The sequence below is a fragment of the Acipenser ruthenus genome, chromosome 50, assembly GCF_902713425.1.
Source record: "Acipenser ruthenus chromosome 50, fAciRut3.2 maternal haplotype, whole genome shotgun sequence".
Taxonomy (NCBI): Eukaryota; Metazoa; Chordata; class Actinopteri; order Acipenseriformes; family Acipenseridae; genus Acipenser; species Acipenser ruthenus.
The window spans coordinates 5,786,542-5,810,365 of NC_081238.1; the positions used below are offsets into that span (position 1 = coordinate 5,786,542).

The following is a 23,824-nucleotide window of genomic DNA, read 5'->3' on the forward strand; positions in this document are numbered from 1 at the left end:
TTTAACAATATAAATCTTTCTTTATGGATGGATGTTGAAAATTGTAGCAATTTTAGTTTTAGTTTCTATGTTTCATAAACTTCAGAATCATTTTCACATGGACATCCTGTTCATTTAACTAGTTGTGTTTTTTATACTGCAATTGAATCTGTACTGGAGCTGAAATAACCACACACTGTTCTGTCTGATTCATTTGAATCTGTACTGGAGCTGAAATAACCACACACTGTTCTGTCTGATTCATTTGAATCTGCACTGGAGCTGAAATAACCACACACTGTTCTGTCTGATTCATTTGAATCTGTACTGGAGCTGAAATAACCACACACTGTTCTGTCTGATTCATTTGAATCTGCACTGGAGCTGAAATAACCACACACTGTTCTGTCTGATTCATTTGAATCTGTACTGGAGCTGAAATAACCACACACTGTTCTGTCTGATTCATTTGAATCTGTACTGGAGCTGAAATAACCACACACTGTTCTGTCTTATTCATTTTTTTAGCTGCTGAGTACCTTCGTAAGGAACTTGGTAAGAATTGTTTGTATAACTTTATTTTCAGAATTACCAGAAAACTTACTATCCTTCTATCTGTCTTTGTTTTGTCAGCATGAGGAATCTGGGGGTGGGGTATGTTATTTTGCTATGCTGATTGTACTCTAGTGTGGAGTTCACTTGCCTGTGTGTTTATGCTACACATGATAACATTGTATCCAGCGCCTCAGTGGTTATGAGTAGAGCAGAGCAGTGTGTTCAAAGCCAGGTAACCCCACTGTAGGGCCCCAATTCTGAAGCAATGTGCAAACTGGAGAGCGTCTGCGCTGCGTGCTGCCATGTCCCCCGTGCTGTGATTCTGAACAGAGCACAGGCTGGACTCTGATTTGGTTACCACTGTCCAGTCCATGGACAGGGTTAACAAATCAAGAGAGACTGACCTCCCCTTTAAATCAAGAGAGACTGTCCTCCCCTTTAAATCAAGAGAGACTGACCTCCCCTTTAAATCAAGAGAGACTGACCTCCCCTTTAAATCAAGAGAGACTGACCTCCCCTGTAATGTGGAAAACAAGCGTTTCTTGGGATTATCAATAATATCACAATAAGATTTCTTTATTTCCATTATAGTAAACATCCCCATAGCTGTACAATATGGACCATTTCTTTACTGGACCTGCTCAAGGATATCTCATGTCAGTCACAGTTAGACTAGCTGCTTATACACAGTGTGATCTATTATTCAGTGTTATTCAATAGATGATTTTAGACCTCCATGTTCAGAATGTAACCCAGCTCTCTTCTTTCACAGAGTCTGTGAAGCGAGAGGTCCTTAAATCAGGTATGTAGAGTGTGTGGAAATCCACAGCCTGACTCACCCCAGCACAGCCCTGCCGGTTAGTGTGTGCTGCACATCTTCTGAACTGTAGAAAGTACAGGAGGAGTGATTGTAAAATAATGCTCTCTTTATTTCTGTGTTCTAGAATGGAAGTGGATCATCAGCTCAGCAGGTATGTGTCTCATCAATGTGTGTATATATATATGTGTGTGTGTGTGTGTGTGTGTGTGTGTGTGTTCATACCCCCTCTCTCCTCTCCCTCTTCCACCCCTGCCCTATCTCTGCTTCTCTTTTCTCCTCTCTTATTATCCCTGCTGACATGCGTAATAATATTCGTGTTTTATGTTACACCACTTATCCGATTGTGATGAAACTTGATACAAGCATTCTTTAACACAAATCATCAGTATCAGAATCTGGAGCCTGTCTATCTGCATGTAGATGCACTCCTCCCTCCCCCTTCCTTCTTCCTCCCTTTCATTCTCTCCATTCCCCTCCTCTTCCTCTCTCTCTTCTCTTCCCTCCCTGTCTCTTTCCCCTTCTCACCCTCTTCCCCCTCCTCCCCCCTGCCCCTCTCCCCAGGTGGGGGACACTGCTGTTGTACCCTTGAGTAAGGTACTTTACCTAGATTGCTCCAGTAAAAACCCAACTGTATAAATGGGTAATTGTATGTAAAAATAATGTGTAAAAAAAAATTATAATAATTTTATGTAAAAATAATGTGATACCTTGTAACAATTGTAAGTCGCCCTGGATAAGGGCGTCTGCTAAGAAATAAATAATAATAATAATAATAATAATATTGTCAGTGAGGATGCATATCCCAGGTGACATGCACAGTATACACTACAGGTCCACTCTCCTCCTGCCCCTCTCCTCTGATTGTATTGTCAGTGAGGATGCATATCCCAGGTGACATGCACAGTATACACTACAGGTCCACTCTCCCCCTGCCCCTCCCCTCTGATTGTTTTGTCAGTGAGGATGCATATCCCAGGTGACATGCACAGTATACACTACAGGTCCACTCTCCCCCTGACCCTCCCCTCTGATTGTATTGTCAGTGAGGATGCACATCCCAGGTGACATGCACAGTATACACTACAGGTCCACTCTCCCCCTGCCCCTCCCCTCTGATTGTTTTGTCAGTGAGGATGCATATCCCAGGTGACATGCACAGTATACACTACAGGTCCACTCTCCCCCTGCCCCTCTCCTCTGATTGTATTGTCAGTGAGGATGCATATCCCAGGTGACATGCACAGTATACACTACAGGTCCACTCTCCCCTGCCCCTCCCCTCTGATTGTATTGTCAGTGAGGATGCATATCCCAGGTGACATGCACAGTATACACTACAGGTCCAGTCTCCCCCTGGCCCCTCTCCTCTGATTGTATTGTCAGTGAGGATGCATATCCCAGGTGACATGCACAGAATACACTACAGGTCCACTCTCCCCCTGACCCTCCCCTCTGATTGTATTGTCAGTGAGGATGCATATCCCAGGTGACATGCACAGTATACACTACAGGTCCACTCTCCCCCTGACCCTCCCCTCTGATTGTATTGTCAGTGAGGATGCATATCCCAGGTGTCATGCACAGTATACACTACAGGTCCACTCTCCCCCTGCCCCTCTCCTCTGATTGTATTGTCAGTGAGGATGCATATCCCAGGTGACATGCACAGTATACACTACAGGTCCACTCCCCCCCTGCCCCTCTCCTCTGATTGTATTGTCAGTGAGGATGCATATCCCAGGTGACATGCACATTAGACACTACAGGTCCACTCTCCCCCTGCCCCTCCCCTCTGATTGTATTGTCAGTGAGGATGAATATCCCAGGTGACATGCACGGTATACACTACAGGTCCACTCTCCCCCTGCCCCTCTCCTCTGATTGTATTGTCAGTGAGGATGCATATCCCAGGTGACATGCACAGTATACACTACAGGTCCACTCTCCCCCTGCCCCTCTCCTCTGATTGTATTGTCAGTGAGGATGCATATCCCAGGTGACATGCACAGTATACACTACAGGTCCACTCTCCCCCTGCCCCTCTCCTCTGATTGTATTGTCAGTGAGGATGCATATCCCAGGTGACATGCACAGTATACACTACAGGTCCACTCTCCCCCTGCCCCTCTCCTCTGATTGTATTGTCAGTGAGGATGCATATCCCAGGTGACATGCACAGTATACACTACAGGTCCACTCTCCCCCTGCCCCTCTCCTCTGATTGTATTGTCAGTGAGGATGCATATCCCAGGTGACATGCACAGTATACACTACAGGTCCACTCTCCCCCTGCCCCTCTCCTCTGATTGTATTGTCAGTGAGGATGCATATCCCAGGTGACATGCACAGTATACACTACAGGTCCACTCTCCCCCTGCCCCTCTCCTCTGATTGTATTGTCAGTGAGGATGCATATCCCAGGTGACATGCACAGTATACACTACAGGTCCACTCTCCCCCTGCCCCTCTCCTCTGATTGTATTGTCAGTGAGGATGCATATCCCAGGTGACATGCACAGTATACACTACAGGTCCACTCTCCCCCTGCCCCTCCCCTCTGATTGTATTGTCAGTGAGGATGCATATCCCAGGTGACATGCACAGTATACACTACAGGTCCAGTCTCCCCCTGGCCCCTCTCCTCTGATTGTATTGTCAGTGAGGATGCATATCCCAGGTGACATGCACAGAATACACTACAGGTCCACTCTCCCCCTGCCCCTCCCCTCTGATTGTATTGTCAGTGAGGATGCATATCCCAGGTGACATGCACAGTATACACTACAGGTCCACTCTCCCCCTGCCCTTCTCCTCTGATTGTATTGTCAGTGAGGATGCATATCCCAGGTGACATGCACAGTATACACTACAGGTCCACTCTCCCCCTGCCCCTCTCCTCTGATTGTATTGTCAGTGAGGATGCATATCCCAGGTGACATGCACAGTATACACTACAGGTCCACTCTCCCCCTGCCCCTCTCCTCTGATTGTATTGTCAGTGAGGATGCATATCCCAGGTGACATGCACAGTATACACTACAGGTCCACTCTCCCCCTGCCCCTCCCCTCTGATTGTATTGTCAGTGAGGATTCATATCCCAGGTGACATGCACAGTATACACTACAGGTCCACTCTCCCCCTGCCCCTCCCCTCTGATTGTATTGTCAGTGAGGATTCATATCCCAGGTGACATGCACAGTATACACTACAGGTCCACTCTCCCCCTGCCCCTCTCCTCTGATTGTATTGTCAGTGAGGATGCATATCCCAGGTGACATGCACAGTATACACTACAGGTCCACTCTCCCCCTGCCCCTCCCCTCTGATTGTATTGTCAGTGAGGATGCATATCCCAGGTGACATGCACAGTATACACTACAGGTCCACTCTCCCCCTGCCCCTCTCCTCTGATTGTATTGTCAGTGAGGATGCATATCCCAGGTGACATGCACAGTATACACTACAGGTCCACTCTCCCCCTGCCCCTCTCCTCTGATTGTATTGTCAGTGAGGATGCATATCCCAGGTGACATGCACAGTATACACTACAGGTCCACTCTCCCCCTGCCCCTCCCCTCTGATTGTATTGTCAGTGAGGATGCATATCCCAGGTGACATGCACAGTATACACTACAGGTCCACTCTCCCCCTGCCCCTCTCCTCTGATTGTATTGTCAGTGAGGATGCATATCCCAGGTGACATGCACAGTATACACTACAGGTCCACTCTCCCCCTGCCCCTCTCCTCTGATTGTATTGTCAGTGAGGATGCATATCCCAGGTGACATGCATAGTATACACTACAGGTCCTGTGTGTTACACTGTAAGAGATCTGCTTGTCCGATTGCGATGAAACTTGGTATGGAATTATTTAACACAAACTAGTTAGAATCTAGAGCCTGTCTGTCCCTCCGTCTCCTCTTCCTTTTCCCTCTCTTCTCAAACTCTTTCTCTCCATTCCCCACTCTACTTAAATCTCTCCTGCCTATCTACTCCCTCTATCTTTCATTAATTTAAATATTCAATACTTTAAAGATCCTAGTGTAGTTCATTAGTAATAGTTTGAGAATCGAGTCCTCCTGTTTCTACAGGGAAACAAGAGTTCAAATTAAACTGCAATTTGTCCTTCTCCTCAATGGGGCTGCATACCCCAGGAGACAGGTCTATACTAGAGGTGACTCTGAGATGCACTTCACATATAGAGACAGGTCTACACTAGAGGTGTCTCTGAGCTGCACTTCACATGTAGAGACAGGTCTATACTAGAGGTGTCTCTGAGCTGGACTTCACATGTAGAGACAGGTCTATAATAGAGGTGTCTCTGAGCTGCACTTCACATATAGAGACAGGTCTATACTAGAGGTGTCTCTGAGCAGCACTTCACATATAGAGACAGGTCTATACTAGAGGTGCCTCTGAGCTGCACTTCACATATAGAGACAGGTCTATACTAGAGGTGTCTCTGAGCTGCACTTCACATATAGAGACAGGTCTATACTAGAGGTGCCTCTGAGCTGCACTTCACATATAGAGACAGGTCTACACTAGAGGTGCCTCTGAGCTGCACTTCACATATAGAGACAGGTCTATACTAGAGGTGCCTCTGAGCTGCACTGCACATATAGAGACAGGTCTATACTAGAGGTGCCTCTGAGCTGCACTGCACATATAGAGACAGGTCTATACTAGAGGTGCCTCTGAGCTGCACTTCACATGTAGAGACAAGTCTATTCTAGAGGTGTCTCTGAGCTGCACTTCACATATAGAGACAGGTCTATACTAGAGGTTTCTCTGAGCTGCACTGCACATATAGAGACAGGTCTATACTAGAGGTGCCTCTGAGCTGCACTGCACATGTAGAGACAGGTCTATACTAGAGGTGCCTCTGAGCTGCACTGCACATATAGAGACAGGTCTACACTAGAGGTGTCTCTGAGCTGCACTTCACATGTAGAGACAGTTCTATACTAGAGGTGCCTCTGAGCTGCACTTCACATATAGAGACTGGTCTATACTAGAGGTGCCTCTGAGCTGCACTGCACATATAGAGACAGGTCTACACTAGAGGTGCCTCTGAGCTGCAGTTCACATGTAGAGACAGGTCTATACTAGAGATGCCTCTGAGCTGCACTTCACATGTAGAGACAGGTCTATACTAGAGGTGCCTCTGAGCTGCACTTCACATGTAGAGACAAGTGTATACTAGAGGTGCCTCTGAGCTGCACTGCACATATAGAGACAGGTCTATACTAGAGGTGCCTCTGAGCTGCACTGCACCTATAGAGACAGGTCTATACTAGAGGTGCCTCTGAGCTGCACTTCACATGTAGAGACAGGTCTACACTAGAGGTGCCTCTGAGCTGCACTTCACATGTAGAGACAGGTCTATACTAGAGGTGCCTCTGAGCTGCACTTCACATATAGAGACAGGTCTATACTAGAAGTGTCTCTGAGCTGCACTTCACATGTAGAGACAGGTCTATACTAGAGGTGCCTCTGAGCTGCACTTCACATATAGAGACAGGTCTATACTAGAGGTGCCTCTGAGCTGTACTTCACATGTAGAGACAGGTCTATACTAGTGGTGCCTCTGAGCTGTATTTCACATATAGAGACAGGTCTATACTAGAGGTGCCTCTGAGCTGCATTGCACATATAGAGACAGGTCTACACTAGAGGTGCCTCTGAGCTGCTCTTCACATATAGAGACAGGTCTATACTAGAGGTGCCTCTGAGCTGCACTGTACATATAGAGACAGGTCTATACTAGAGGTGCCTCTGAGCTGCACTGCACATATAGAGACAGGTCTATACTAGAGGTGCCTCTGAGCTGCACTTCACATATAGAGACAGTTCTATACTAGAGGTGCCTCTGAGCTGCACTTCACATATAGAGACAGGTCCATACTAGAGGTGCCTCTGAGCTGCACTTCACATGTAGAGACAGGTCTATACTAGAGGTGCCTCTGAGCTGCACTTCACATATAGAGACAGGTCTATACTAGAGGTGTCTCTGAGCTGCACTTCACATATAGAGACAGGTCTATACTAGAGGTGTCTCTGAGCTGCACTTCACATATAGAGACAGGTCTACACTAGAGGTGTCTCTGAGCTGCACTTCACATATAGAGACAGGTCTATACTAGAGGTGTCTCTGAGCTGCACTTCACATATAGAGACAGGTCTATACTAGAGGTGTCTCTGAGCTGCACTTCACATATAGAGACAGGTCTACACTAGAGGTGTCTCTGAGCTGCACTTCACATGTAGAGACAGGTCTATACTAGAGGTGCCTCTGAGCTGTACTTCACATGTAGAGACAGGTCTATACTAGAGGTGCCTCTGAGCTGCATTTCACATATAGAGACATTTCTATACTAGCGGTGCCTCTGAGCTGCACTGCACATATAGAGACAGGTCTACACTAGAGGTGCCTCTGAGCTGCACTTCACATGTAGAGACAGGTCTATACTAGAGGTGCCTCTGAGCTGCACTGCACATATAGAGACAGGTCTACACGAGGTGCCTCTGAGCTGTACTTCACATGTAGAGACAGGTCTATACTAGAGGTGTCTCTGAGCTGCACTGCACATATTGAGACAGGTCTACACTAGAGGTGTCTCTGAGCTGCACTTCACATATAGAGACAGGTCTATACTAGAGGTGCCTCTGAGCTGCACTTCACATATAGAGACAGGTCTATACTAGAGGTGTCTCTGAGCTGCTCTTCACATATAGAGACAGGTCTATACTAGAGGTGTCTCTGAGCTGCACTTCACATATAGATACAGAGTATTCAAATCTGAAGCCAATCTGTCTGTACATGTGGCACTCCCCCTCCTTTTATTCTCTTGATCACCTCTATATCTCTCCCTCTCTTCCCTTCACTCTTCCTCCCTTCTTCTCTCTCTCCCTTTCATCCATGTTCCCCTCCACCTTCCTCCCTTTCCCTCACTATCTGATTATGATGAAATTTGGTACAAAATCTGGAGGCTGTCTGACCCTCCCTGCCTCTCCTCTATTCTGTTCTCCTCTCCTCACCTCTCTCTCCTATGCTCTCCTTTCTTCTGCCTCCCTTTCTCCATTGTCCCCCCTCTCTTTCTCCCTTTCTCTCTTCTTCTCTCAGATGACAGGTAAATACTACCTCTCTCCTCCTTCTCTCTCTCCCTTCTCCAACTATCCTCTCCCACTCTCCAAAATATCTCTCCTCTATTCCTCTCCATCCTTCTCTTCTCCCTTACCTCTTTAAATATTCTCCCCTGAACTCTCCCTCTTTTCTTTTCTCTTCCCCATTTTCTCTCTCACTTCCCCCTCTCTCCCTTCGTCTGTCCCTCCTGTCTCTCACCCTCTCTTTCTCTCCCATTGACATTGTTGAACACAAATTATCTCTGGAGTCTATGTGTAGATACATGTGCACCTCTCTCTCTTACACGCCTCCCCCACCTCCAGTCCTCAATTTTCCTCAGGTATACTTTAACACTAATTATTGAGAGTATCAGCCTGTCTTCCTGTCTTTCTTCTCACCCTCTCACTCTATTCCTCTTTTCCCTCTATCTCACCTCTCCCTCTCATCTCCATGTCATTGCTTCCCCATTTACTCTTTTCTTCCTGCCCTCTCCATCTCTTTCTCTCACATTCCCCATCTCTTCTCCTCCACTCTTTCCACACTTCACCTTCCCTTTATTTTATTCCCTCTCCTTTCCTCTTCCTCTCTGCCTTTCTCCTCCCTTTCCATTTCTACCCATTTCCTCCTCATAGCCTTCTACCTCTCCATCTCTATCCCTCTCTCATAGCCTCTCCTCCAAATATCTATCCCTCTCTCCCTCATAGCTTTCCATGTCCCCATCTCTATCCCTCTCTTATAGCCTCCCCCTCTGTAGATGTACAGCAGGTCATGTTGCTCTTTTCTTTTCTCTTCCCCATTTTCTCTCTCACTTCCCCCTCTCTCCCTTCCTCTGTCCCTTCTGTCTCTCACCCTCTCTTTCTCTCCCATTGACATTGTTGAACACAAATTATCTCTGGAGTCTATGTGTAGATACATGTGCACCTCTCTCTCTTACACGCCTCCCCCACCTCCAGTCCTCAATTTTCCTCAGGTATACTTTAACACTAATTATTGAGAGTATCAGCCTGTCTTCCTGTCTTTCTTCTCACCCTCTCACTCTATTCCTCTTTTCCCTCTATCTCACCTCTCCCTCTCATCTCCATGTCATTGCTTCCCCATTTACTCTTTTCTTCCTGCCCTCTCCATCTCTTTCTCTCACATTCCCCATCTCTTCTCCTCCACTCTTTCCACACTTCACCTTCCCTTTATTTTATTCCCTCTCCTTTCCTCTTCCTCTCTGCCTTTCTCCTCCCTTTCCATTTCTACCCATTTCCTCCTCATAGCCTTCTACCTCTCCATCTCTATCCCTCTCTCATAGCCTCTCCTCCAAATATCTATCCCTCTCTCCCTCATAGCTTTCCATGTCCCCATCTCTATCCCTCTCTTATAGCCTCCCCCTCTGTAGATGTACAGCAGGTCATGTTGCTCTTTTCTTTTCTCTTCCCCATTTTCTCTCTCACTTCCCCCTCTCTCCCTTCCTCTGTCCCTTCTGTCTCTCACCCTCTCTTTCTCTCCCATTGACATTGTTGAACACAAATTATCTCTGGAGTCTATGTGTAGATACATGTGCACCTCTCTCTCTTACACGCCTCCCCCACCTCCAGTCCTCAATTTTCCTCAGGTATACTTTAACACTAATTATTGAGAGTATCAGCCTGTCTTCCTGTCTTTCTTCTCACCCTCTCACTCTATTCCTCTTTTCCCTCTATCTCACCTCTCACTCTCATCTCCATGTCATTGCTTCCCCATTTACTCTTTTCTTCCTGCCCTCTCCATCTCTTTCTCTCACATTCCCCATCTCTTCTCCTCCACTCTTTCCACACTTCACCTTCCCTTTATTTTATTCCCTCTCCTTTCCTCTTCCTCTCTGCCTTTCTCCTCCCTTTCCATTTCTACCCATTTCCTCCTCATAGCCTTCTACCTCTCCATCTCTATCCCTCTCTTATAGCCTCCCCCTCTGTAGATGTACAGCAGGTCATGTTGCTCCCTCTCTCTGTTCCTATTATTATTATTATTATTATTATTATTATTATTATTATTATTATTATTATTATTATTATAATTTCCTATTTCTGTGACTCTGGACCCTGATACAGCACAGCCCTGACTCTTTCTCCTCTCTCCCTCTTCCACTGTGACTGGACCCTGATACAGCACAGCCCTGACTCTCCCTCCTCTCTCCCTCTTCCACTGTGACTCTGGACCCTGATACAGCTTAGCCCTGACTCTCACTCCTCTCTCCCTCTCTGCTCCACAGTTGATGTGACTCTGGACCCTGATACAGCACAGCCCCAGCTCATCCTGTCTGCGGAGGGGAAACGAGTGAGACGGGGAGAGACATGGCAGGATCTCCCTCATAATCCAGAGAGATTTGATGACTGGTCCTGTGTGCTGGGCAGGGAGGGCTTCACCTCGGGGAGACACTACTGGCAGGTGCAGGTGCAGGGGAATAAATGGTGGAGATTAGGAGTCAGCAGAGAGTCTGCCCTGAGGAAGGGGGAGTTCAACACAACCCCCCAGCAGGGTTACTGGGCTGTGTGGTGGGGGAATGGAGATAGAGGTGAGTTCACTGCTCTCACTGACCCCCGGACCCCCCTCCCCCTGAGCCTGAAGCCCCAGAAACTGGGGTTGTATTTGGATTATGAAGAAGGGCAGCTCTCCTTTTACAATGCGGAGACCAGATCTCACATCTACACTTTCACTGACATGGAGTTCAATCCCAATGAGAAACTCTATCCATTCTTCTATACTTACAGTGAAACAAACCTTGTGCTGGAGTCCCCTGACCCTGTCAGCGCTGCAGATTAAACACACATTGCTGTCTGAACCAGGAAACTGTTGTAATACATACCTAAACAAAGGAAGCAAAGACGGGGGACCATATTAAATGTATACATAATAACGTGCTTGGGAATATAACGCTCCTACAGCATGTCCCCCAATTCTCTATACAAGTGCAATATTTCTACAGTAAATACAGTACCGGTGTTCAAACTGTAAACAACTTATCAGTGTAACTTCCATTTCTGTCTCTCCCTTTTGATACAGTATCTGAACTGAAGAAAAGATGCGCTGGCACTTTATAACACAGACATCTTATTCAGCATTCATTTTATAACTAAATAAATATTAGGTCTGTAACGTGGTTGTCTTTCCTAATGTATTTACTTTTTTGCTGCGAGAGGAGCTGCAGTTTTCTCCGGGATACGAGACACTTCAGCCCCGCTCCAGCAGCCGAACCTGGAGCGAGCCCATTCCCTCGTCCCCTCTCCCGACCCGCTCTCCTTCTTGCATTTTGTTAGTTTGCTTGTCTGGCGCTTCGAACTGAACTCCCCACTGCCGTTTAGCCAGGCTATAGTTTAAAAACTGCTGATTAAAATTATCCTCGAGTGGGAATGTTACCTTTTTTTATTTTTTTTGTTAAAAATATAGCATTGATTACATTGTGTTTTATGCATGGTTAATTAACAGAAAGTTACATTTTTGATTCACTGTATGCGTATTATAGAGAGGGAATTATTTTATTTAGTATTTTAGTCAGATGTGTGTTGTTATGTGTCCCGCGGTGTAAAGGTAAGGAGTTAAGAAAACGTTTACCGGTTGAGGTCCTGGGCGTTGCCACTTTTTCTTGTAATGACGCTTGAGCGTGATGATGAAATGCAGTAACCCCGCCCACAGCCTGCTTCGGCCCCGAGACAGATTCAGATATGTTGCAGGGCTGGAGTTTCACGGCTTGGTTCCAGCTCGGCTCGGTTATTTGCTAGTGTAAACACTCCCGTACCGTCACGGTACGGGTGTGCTAGTGTAAACAGGGTATTAGTTAGAGTAAAGTTGACTCACAGACTGAGAGAGAGGAGCTCAGAGGAAGAACTTAAACACCAGCTCCAATGAAACCAGCGAACACACCCCAATAATTCAACACACTTGGAAGAAAACTGAAATATTGTTTAAGGAACTCTATTAACCTACATCTCCGCTGAAGAAAGTGGAAGTTAACAATCAATGAGTTAATGATGGGCTGAGTTGTCTGACCAAGAAAGGACATCTCAATGTGAAGAGGATTTTTCTTATAGAACAAAGACCTGAACAGGACAACGGCCAAAGTCATCACCCCAGGGATCAACACTGTGAATCAAATTGAGTATTCAACATGAAACTAGAAGAATAGAAAAGAGTCACTGAAGAGATACTTGGGAAATGGAATGAATGCATGTTTGCAGAAAGGCTGGTTCTTGTGAAATATAAAGGGGTGTACGATATCTAGCACATTGTTTCAACTAACAAAGGGGCTGCAATAATATTATATGGGAGTGATTTAACAAGTATACAGAGGGAGGATCAATAGCGATCCAAGAGATTGAGAGAAGGGCCTGGAATAATATTACATGGGAGTGATTTAACAAGTATACAGAGGGAGGATCAATAGCGATCCAAGAGATTGCGTGAAGGGGCTGGAATAATATTACATGGGAGTGATTTAACAAGTATACAGAGGGAGGATCAATAGCGATCCAAGAGATTGAGTGAAGGGGCTGGAATAATATTACATGGGAGTGATTTAACAAGTATACAGAGGGAGGATCAATAGCGATCCAAGAGATTGAGTGAAGGGGCTGGAATAATATTACATGGGAGTGATTTAACAAGTATACAGAGGGAGGATCAATAGCGATCCAAGAGATTGAGTGAAGGGGCTGGAATAATATTACATGGGAGTGATTTAACAAGTATACAGAGGGAGGATCAATAGCGATCCAAGAGATTGAGTGAAGGGGCTGGAATGAATAAGAACAAGTGAAGTGGGGTTAAGTTTCTGTTCCGTGGATTCTAATTAAAATAAATATAATTAACAACAGATTGATGAATAATGAATTACCATCTCTTAATATCTTAATCAGATTTCACTGAAATGTATATTCTAATATTTACTGATTGGCATTCACTCAAACAGTTATCCTGTTTGGATATTCATATTACTTGATTATTGATTTAAGAATATTGCTCATCCTATATAAAAAAATTCTAGACAATAGATGAATGCATAGATGTATACAAGATATAAAGGTGTTGTAGATGAATGCATTATTTTCCATGTAATCAATATTTACACTGAAGCTGAGATATTTCCTGAATATTATTCATTGCTAAACTGATTTCTGATATTTTGATATGAATCTTCTTTTCTGTTTTTGTAGCGTATCCATTTTCTATCTTTCTTGATAAAATGTATACAAGATATAAAGGTGTTGTGTGATTTACTGCTCAGTTGTTTACCTCGGCAATCTTGAACTCATGAAAAGGAAGACATTCATGACAGCTAATTCAATTAGACGATTACACATACTGTATGAATGGATTGTATCCTTAAAGTGCACATTTTACTTGTGATTCTTCCCACATAACTCTCATCAATAACGATGCTGTTGGGTCGATGAGCAGATTCTTCACAGAGACACAGTGGAACAGCTTGCTGTACAAGTTACAAAACCAAGATCCAATGAGCTACACACATGCCATTCAAGAAGATACATAATGACAACATTATTAATTACAAGTAATTCAGTATCTCCCTAAAATATAATAGCATCACATAAGAAGGCTTTGCTATATTTGTTATTTAACATTTTTCACTATTTTATTTTTGTAGTGTTGTAAAGGGTAGCATCAGATTCATCGTGTGTAAAGACTTTCTTTCTTCCAAATCAGCTTTGTGCAGTGGGGTTCATTATTCTGTTTAGTCTGTATTAATACTAGTAATAATAATAAAATTAGTTTTGAATGCCCTTTGAACTGTAACTCTTATGCGTAAATATTATATGACAAAGTGTGTGTTAGAAGTTAAGATTCCAGCCCTGGATGTTTTGGGTGTATTTGTGGAGGTGGGTGTCAGGGATTGGGTTAATTCCTATCCCTGCCAAATACATGTGCAGAATGTGGCCAGGTGTTGACTGAATTATTAATTGCCAATCAACCCTGGCCACATGGTATTTAAGAGAGACAGGAGGTCCATTGCTGGAGGAACTGTCTGGGAGAGGGGAGACCACATGGAAGGTCTGTTTGGCGGTGGTGGTTCTTTTCTTTGTTTTCGTAAGTCAGTGAAGGCATTGCTCAGCCTGACTCTTAATGTTTCATTTGTATTTTTGTATAACCCTTTGGTTTGGCCCTGTGCCTATTTGTGTATTGTACTGCCCATGACTTACAGCAGCTCCCATATATGCTTCAAGTCCTCCTCTGCTTGTGGATCCTGGAGGTTTGTGTCGTTGGTGTCGGTAGCTGCATGCCCACCTTTGCCAAGCCGTGTTTTAACATAATCTTCAGGTTTGAACAATACCAGCGGCGGAGCGACTAATCTGATGAACAGGAGTGATGACACTGCTGTTAAGAGCTCTAATTTCTTTAGCGTTTCACCATCACATCCTGAAGTATCTTGTTGTAGTACAGTTTCGTCACTTGATTAATGGACCAGGGAAGCATTTTTTGTTGGGTGCTATGTATATAGAGTTCTTTAAGAAAAAGATTAATTCATGCGGCTCATCATTTGCAAATCGTACAATTATCGCCTGTTAAACAAAAAGGTATCAGATCTGGTTCTCAAAGCATCATTCAAACAAGGATTCAACTCAGAAATCCCATCTCTTCCCTATGATAAACCTACCAGCACTTCAAGCTGACATGCTTTCATGTTTTTATTTTAAATCGATAGCAGAGTGATGTCCAAGCTGACGTGGTTTTTATTTTAAATCGATAGCAGAGTGATGTCCAAGCTGACGTGGTTTTTATTTTAAATCGATAGCAGAGTGATGTCCAAGCTGACGTGGTTTTTACTTTAAATCGATAGCAGAGTGATGTCCAAGCTGACGTGGTTTTTATTTTAAATCGATAGCAGAGTGATGTCCAAGCTGACGTGGTTTTTATTTTAAATCGATAGCAGAGTGATGTCCAAGCTGACGTGGTTTTTATTTTAAATCGATAGCAGAGTGATTTCCAAGCTGACATGGTTTTTATTTTAAATCGATAGCAGAGTGATTTCCAAGCGGACATGGTTTTTATTTTAAATCGATAGCAGAGTGATTTCCAGGCTGACATGGTTTTTATTTTAAATCGATAGCAGAGTGATTTCCAAACGGACGTGGTTTTTATTTTAAATCGATAGCAGAGTGATTTCCAGGCTGACATGGTTTTTATTTTAAATCGATAGCAGAGTGATTTCCAAGCGGACATGGTTTTTATTTTAAATCGATAGCAGAGTGATTTCCAAGCTGACGTGGTTTTCATTTTAAATCGATAGCAGAGTGATTTCCAGGCTGACGTGGTTTTTATTTTAAATCGATAGCAGAGTGATTTCCAAGCTGACATGGTTTTTATTTTAAATCGATAGCAGAGTGATTTCCAAGCGGACATGGTTTTCATTTTAAATCGATAGCAGAGTGATTTCCAGGCTGACGTGGTTTTTATTTTAAATCGATAGCAGAGTGATTTCCAAGCTGACGTGGTTTTTATTTTAAATTGATAGCAGAGTGATTTCCAGGCTGACATGGTTTTTATTTTAAATCGATAGCAGAGTGATTTCCAAGCGGACGTGGTTTTTATTTTAAATCGATAGCAGAGTGATTTCCAAGCGGACATGGTTTTTATTTTAAATCGATAGCAGAGTGATTTCCAAGCGGACATGGTTTTTATTTTAAATCGATAGCAGAGTGATTTCCAAGCTGACATGGTTTTTATTTTAAATCGATAGCAGAGTGATTTCCAAGCGGACGTGGTTTTTATTTTAAATTGATTTCCAGGCTGACGTGGTTTTTATTTTAAATCGATAGCAGAGTGATTTCCAAGCGGACGTGGTTTTTATTTTAAATTGATTTCCAGGCTGACGTGGTTTTTATTTTAAATCGATAGCAGAGTGATTTCCAAGCTGACGTGGTTTTTATTTTAAATCGATAGCAGAGTGATTTCCAAGCTGACGTGGTTTTTATTTTAAATCGATAGCAGAGTGATTTCCAAGCTGACGTGGTTTTTATTTTAAATTGATTTCCAAGCTGACGTGGTTTTTATTTTAAATCGATAGCAGAGTGATTTCCAAGCTGACGTGGTTTTCATTTTAAATCGATAGCAGAGTGATTTCCAAGCTGACGTGGTTTTTATATTAAATCGATAGCAGAGTGATTTCCAAGCTGACGTGGTTTTTATTTTAAATCGATAGCAGAGTGATTTCCAAGCTGACGTGGTTTTTATTTTAAATCGATAGCAGAGTGATTTCCAAGCGGACGTGGTTTTTATTTTAAATCGATAGCAGAGTGATTTCCAAGCTGACATGGTTTTTATTTTAAATCGATAGCAGAGTGATTTCCAAGCTGACGTGGTTTTTATTTTAAATCGATAGCAGAGTGATTTCCAAGCTGACGTGGTTTTTATTTTAAAATCGATAGCAGAGTGATTTCCAAGCGGACGTGGTTTTTATTTTAAATTGATTTCCAGGCTGACGTGGTTTTTATTTTAAATCGATAGCAGAGTGATTTCCAAGCGGACGTGGTTTTTATTTTAAATCGATAGCAGAGTGATTTCCAAGCGGACGTGGTTTTTATTTTAAATCGATAGCAGAGTGATTTCCAGGCTGACGTGGTTTTTATTTTAAATCGATAGCAGAGTGATTTCCAATGGGACGTGGTTTTTATTTTAAATCGATAGCAGAGTGATTTCCAAGCTGACATGGTTTTTATTTTAAATCGATAGCAGAGTGATTTCCAATGGGACGTGGTTTTCATTTTAAATCGATAGCAGAGTGATTTCCAGGCTGACGTGGTTTTTATTTTAAATCGATAGCAGAGTGATTTCCAAGCTGACATGGTTTTCATTTTAAATCAATAGCAGAGTGATTTCCAGGCTGACGTGGTTTTTATTTTAAATCGATAGCAGAGTGATTTCCAATGGGACGTGGTTTTTATTTTAAATCGATAGCAGAGTGATTTCCAGGCTGACGTGGTTTTTATTTTAAATCGATAGCAGAGTGATTTCCAGGCTGACGTGGTTTTTATTTTAAATCGATAGCAGAGTGATTTCCAAACGGACGTGGTTTTTATTTTAAATCGATAGCAGAGTGATTTCCAAGCTGACGTGGTTTTTATTTTAAATCGATAGCAGAGTGATTTCCAAGCTGACGTGGTTTTTATTTTAAATCGATAGCAGAGTGATTTCCAAGCTGACGTGGTTTTTATTTTAAATCGATAGCAGAGTGATTTCCAAGCTGACGTGGTTTTTATTTTAAATCGATAGCAGAGTGATTTCCAAGCTGACGTGGTTTTTATTTTAAATCGATAGCAGAGTGATTTCCATTGCCACCACTGCTGTCTGCTCCTGTTGTTTACAGGGCTCTAAGCACTAATATGATCAGTGATGGATGCTGCCAATCACAGCCACCTTGATTGTGACTCACTAGCTGTGCAGCCAATCAGAGAGGGCTGAACTGCTCTTTCAATGCACAGGGAGTCGGGAGAGGTTCATATTGAAAATCACAGCTCAGAGAGGACAGAAATGACAGCTGCACACCTCTAGTGGGAATATTTCAGACCAGCTCACTTCTGGGTCCTCTGCACACCCCTAATGTTAACCCTACCCAACACTTTACACACAGCCTGCCTGCCTGCTGCGTGCCTGACTGGAGCTCCATTATCTCTCACTTTCACAAGGAACAGGATTTCATAGTTAAAGTGTTATTAACAGAGCCCTGGAGCTACTGTATATCACATGTGTAGTAATGAAAACAGCACACAGCATTGGAATGAACAGCCCTTGCTTTATTTAGTAGCAATGACACTCAGAGCACACACAGCTTATTAAACTGTTCTATAAGCTTGCTCTTCTGTGCATCTCCTTCACTGGGAAGGTCTCGCATGTTCAGGGTTGACAGAACCGGATGTCAGGTGAATATGTATTTGTGATTCTGTAATATTGGGCAGCAGTAACATTTGCTGATTAAACATCCTTTGAGGAGGTCGGTGCTGCTGGTAGTTCCTGGGATCAATCTCATCTCTGTGCTCCTGGTCAAGGTTGGACAGGCCAGGGAGAAAGAGGGCATTGGAGGTGGGGAAGAGCCTTAGGGACTGGCTGCTGAGCATGTCAATCACCCAGGGGGAGCTGCTGATTGGCTATTGAGCTGGCAGAGAGAGAGAAGGGATGGAGAGTGTGTCTGTGGCAGTGATGTTAACACGAAGGGTTGTGTATCATATAGCTTTGTATTTTGCTTAAAAATATTGTTAGTACTTTAAAACTATTCAAAATATATCAAAATGTAATACTCACACAAATGCCCCAAACTAGCCCAAAAATTAGGCACCCACCCAAAGACATTTTTTTCACACACAAAACAAAAAATACACGCCCAATTGGGCATAAACCCGCCCAACCCGGCAACACTGGTCTGTGGTTCTAAAGACAAATCAGAGTTTTTGGAGAAGGAAATCCTTGACAGACAGGTTTTGTTATAGTTTTTATATCTTATTTAAAGAAACAGTTAAACCAATAATTCCCAACTGCATTTAGTACCACATAAATGCTCTCTGCCCCCCTCTCTCTCTCACACCGGCTCACGAGCCAACCAGACACTTCCCCTGTGTTAGTGGCAAGCTCAGCAGCCAATCTCTGAGGCCCACGCCCCTCCTGTGCCCTCCTCCACTTGGAACACACGGAGGAGGGGATTGACCCCCGGAAGTACGAGCAGCACAGACTTCCAGAAGAAGCTTCTTGTGAACCTCTGCTGTCCGTTTTACTAATGCGGTTATTTCTGTTATTATCTGTGTTGTATTTTAATTTTAAAAAAAAATCTGATTCTGCCTTGATCTGACCTTCGTTTCTACCCTGAGGATGTGAGATCTGCATGCTGAAGGGAAGGGCACTAACAGGCCTGATCTGCGGAGTGAAGTTAAAGCTTCTAGTGTCCCTGCTGTTCAAATTTGTGTTCAAGGCACTGAACTCAGAATCGGAGCGGTGATCCTCGATACACACTGGAGACGGTCCTGGATCCTTGATGCACACTGGAGATGGTTCTGGATCCTCGATGCACACTGGAGATGGTCCTGGACACAGGAGAAGGGAGTCCTGGTGCTGCTGGATCTTCCACAGCCTTGGTGCTACTGCTGCTGACGTTACCCAAAGACAAGGTCCAATCAGAACAGATGGAATCGGGTCAGTTATGGGCTGAGCTGGCACCAGTGTGGACACTGACGGTGCTGCTGGTTTACTCTGAAGACGCCGCTGAGGAATCCTGGGGGTGCCGGAGACACTGTGGGTTTAGTTCCCTTGACAGATGGAGCAGGGTTAGTTTGGACAGGAGCTGCCAAAGGTGCCAAGGTGGACAGCGGCCGGTTTGCCTGGCTGGTGGGAGGCTGCAAGGCTGCATCTTCTGGAGGTACACTGGGAGGAAGCTCTTGAGTATCAAAGAGGCTGGAGTGGAATGTATTACACTCTGGAATTAATCAACAGTTTTAAACAAAATAAATAATGAAATCAAAAATGAGATCAGCTATCTGTAGTTGAGCTCCACAGTCACAAAGCGTTCGTGTCGCCGCTGCAGTTCAGGGTGTTTTTATTGATGAACTCAAAATGAGGAATGTTTTAGTATCTGCTAATCTGGAAATAAACAAAATAATAGAATGAACAAAACATATTTATTATGGAATCATAGGATGCAAAAACAACACGAAATTCAAGTGTAAGTACTGTGTAAAATCATATTGAATAAGATGCACATGACAGAAAGAGTGTCCTTCTATTCAGGGTGCCTTGGGTGTAATGTTTCAAACCATCGCCCTTAGCAATGGGGCTGTGAAGGAGGAAATGACATCAACACTTCCATAAAACAATGAACCCCACCCCCTAATGAATAATAATGAATACAATAGAAATACAATGCAAAGACGTGCAGCTCGATGGAGCGGGGATACTAATCCACAAATATAATAACTAAAAACACACACAAACCACATGCCAATTACAATTAATAGTGACTTACCACGTTATTAGCTCTAATATATCTATATCTATATATCTATATCTATATATATATATATTTATATTTATTTTAGCTCAAAGAGCCAGCTGCCCATCGTTTCGATATGTTGTACATATCTTTCTCAAGGGAGCCTGTGTTTGAATCAAAACATTGGAGGTATTTATAGGTTTTTGACAGCATGACAACTACAGACACAAGCAGGAGTAGCACATTAAAACATATTCTCATAAGAATTATGTACAGACACAAGCAGGAGTAGCACATTTCAACACACATTCTCATCAGAATTATGTACAGACACAAGCAGGAGTAGCACATTTCAACACACATTCTCATCAGAATTATGTACAGACACAAGCAGGATTAGCACATTTCAACACACATTCTCATCAGAATTATGTACAGACACAAGCAGGAGTAGCACATTTCAACACACATTCTCATCAGAATTACAGTGCCTTGCGAAAGTATTCGGCCCCCTTGAACTTTGTGACCTTTTGCCACATTTCAGGCTTCAAACATAAACAGTAATTTTTTGTGAAGAATCAACAACAAGTGGGACACAATCATGAAGTGGAACGAAATTTATTGGATATTTCAAACTTTTTTAACAAATGAAAAACTGAAAAACTGGCCGTGCAAAATTATTCAGCCCCCTTAAGTTAATACTTTGTAGCGCCACCTTTTGCTGCGATTACAGCTGTAAGTCGCTTGGGGTATGTCTCTATCAGTTTTGCACATCGAGAGACTGAAATTTTTGCCCATTCCTCCTTGCAAAACAGCTCGAGCTCAGTGAGGTTGGATGGAGAGCATTTGTGAACAGCAGTTTTCAGTTCTTTCCACAGATTCTCGATTGGATTCAGGTCTGGACTTTGACTTGGCCATTCTAACACCTGGATATGTTTATTTGTGAACCATTCCATTGTAGATTTTGCTTTATGTTTTGGATCATTGTCTTGTTGGAAGACAAATCTCCGTCCCAGTCTCAGGTCTTTTGCAGACTCCATCAGGTTTTCTTCCAGAATGGTCCTGTATTTGGCTCCATCCATCTTCCCATCAATTTCAACCATCTTCCCTGTCCCTGCTGAAGAAAAGCAGGCCCAAACCATGATGCTGCCACCACCATGTTTGACAGTGGGGATGGTGTGTTCAGGGTGATGAGCTGTGTTGCTTTTATGCCAAACATAACGTTTTGCATTGTTGCCAAAAAGTTCGATTTTGGTTTCATCTGACCAGAGCACCTTCTTCCACATGTTTGGTGTGTCCCCCAGGTGGCTTGTGGCAAACTGTAAACGACACTTTTTATGGATATCTTTAAGAAATGGCTTTCTTCTTGCCACTCTTCCATAAAGGCCAGATTTGTGCAGTATACGACTGATTGTTGTCCTATGGACAGAGTCTCCCACCTCAGCTGTAGATCTCTGCAGTTCATCCAGAGTGATCATGGGCCTCTTGGCTGCATCTCTGATCAGTCTTCTCCTTGTATGAGCTGAAAGTTTAGAGGGACGGCCAGGTTTTGGTAGATTTGCAGTGGTCTGATACTCCTTCCATTTCAATATTATCGCTTGCACAGTGCTCCTTGGGATGTTTAAAGCTTGGGAAATCTTTTTGTATCCAAATCCGGCTTTAAACTTCTCCACAACAGTATCTCGGACCTGCCTGGTGTGTTCCTTGTTCTTCATGATGCTCTCTGCGCTTTAAACGGACCTCTGAGACTATCACAGTGCAGGTGCATTTATACGGAGACTTGATTACACACAGGTGGATTCTATTTATCATCATTAGTCATTTAGGTCAACATTGGATCATTCAGAGATCCTCACTGAACTTCTGGAGAGAGTTTGCTGCACTGAAAGTAAAGGGGCTGAATAATTTTGCACGCCCAATTTTTCAGTTTTTTATTTGTTAAAAAAGTTTGAAATATCCAATAAATTTCGTTCCACTTCATGATTGTGTCCCACTTGTTGTTGATTCTTCACAAAAAATTACAGTTTCATATCTTTATGTTTGAAGCCTGAAATGTGGCAAAAGGTCGCAAAGTTCAAGGGGGCCGAATACTTTCGCAAGGCACTGTATGTACAGACACAAGCAGGAGTAACACATTTAAACACACATTCTCATCAGAATTATGTACAGACACAAGCAGGAGCAGCACATTTAAACACACATTCTCATCAGAATTATGTACAGACACAAGCAGGAGTAGCACATTTAAACACACATTCTCATCAGAATTATGTACAGACACAAGCAGGAGCAGCACATTTAAACACACATTCTCATCAGAATTATGTACAGACACAAGCAGGAGTAGCACATTTAAACACACATTCTCATCAGAATTATGTACAGACACAAGCAGGAGTAACACATTTAAACACACATTCTCATCAGAATTATGTACAGACACAAGCAGGAGTAACACATTTAAACACACATTCTCATCAGAATTATGTACAGACACAAGCAGGAGCAGCACATTTCAACACACATTCTCATCAGAATTATGTACAGACACAAGCAGGAGTAGCACATTTAAACACACATTCTCATCAGAATTATGTACAGACACAAGTAGGAGTAACACATTTAAACACACATTTTCATCAGAATTATGTACAGACACAAGCAGGAGTAGCACATTTAAACACACATTCTCATCAGAATTATGTACAGACACAAGTAGGAGTAACACATTTAAACACACATTTTCATCAGAATTATGTACAGACACAAGCAGGAGCAGCACATTTAAACACACATTCTCATCAGAATTATGTACAGACACAAGCAGGAGCAGCACATTTAAACACACATTCTCATCAGAATTATGTACAGACACAAGTAGGAGCAGCACATTTAAACACACATTCTCATCAGAATTATGTACAGACACAAGTAGGAGTAGCACATTTAAACACACATTCTCATCAGAATTATGTACAGACACAAGCAGGAGTAGCACATTTAAACACACATTCTCATCAGAATTATGTACAGACACAAGCAGGAGCAGCACATTTAAACACACATTTTCATCAGAATTATGTACAGACACAAGCAGGAGTAGCACATTTAAACACACATTCTCATCAGAATTATGTACAGACAAGCAGGAGTAACACATTTAAACACACATTCTCATCAGAATTATGTACAGACACAAGCAGGAGTAGCACATTTAAACACACATTCTCATCAGAATTATGTACAGACACAAGCAGGAGCAGCACATTTAAACACACATTCTCATCAGAATTATATACAGACACAAGCAGGAGCAGCACATTTAAACACACATTCTCATCAGAATTATGTACAGACACAAGCAGGAGCAGCACATTTAAACACACATTCTCA

The 23,824-nt window shown here is 43.2% G+C and overlaps 1 protein-coding gene and 1 pseudogene across 1 annotated transcript; both read left to right on the forward strand.

The window, feature by feature from the left end:
* Positions 1 to 23,824, forward strand: part of LOC131721968 (zinc finger protein 883-like) — a 76,401-nt pseudogene that overhangs the window by 33,013 nt on the left and 19,564 nt on the right.
* Positions 635 to 13,695, forward strand: LOC131721979 (butyrophilin subfamily 1 member A1-like). Its single transcript, XM_059015440.1, has 3 exons — positions 635 to 1,336; positions 1,479 to 1,505; positions 10,718 to 13,695. Exons 1-3 carry the CDS (start codon positions 1,255 to 1,257, stop codon positions 11,266 to 11,268), a joined length of 660 nt encoding a protein of 219 aa, XP_058871423.1. The 5' UTR covers positions 635 to 1,254; the 3' UTR covers positions 11,269 to 13,695.

Bases quoted from the DNA above. Each gene is read 5' to 3' on its own strand.
- LOC131721979 (XM_059015440.1), top strand. From the start codon at position 1,255: ATGATTTTAGACCTCCATGTTCAGAATGTAACCCAGCTCTCTTCTTTC. The intron at 1,337-1,478 runs GTATGTAGAGTG...TCTGTGTTCTAG, and splicing joins GCGAGAGGTCCTTAAATCAG to AATGGAAGTGGATCATCAGC. The intron at 1,506-10,717 runs GTATGTGTCTCA...TCTGCTCCACAG, and splicing joins GTGGATCATCAGCTCAGCAG to TTGATGTGACTCTGGACCCT.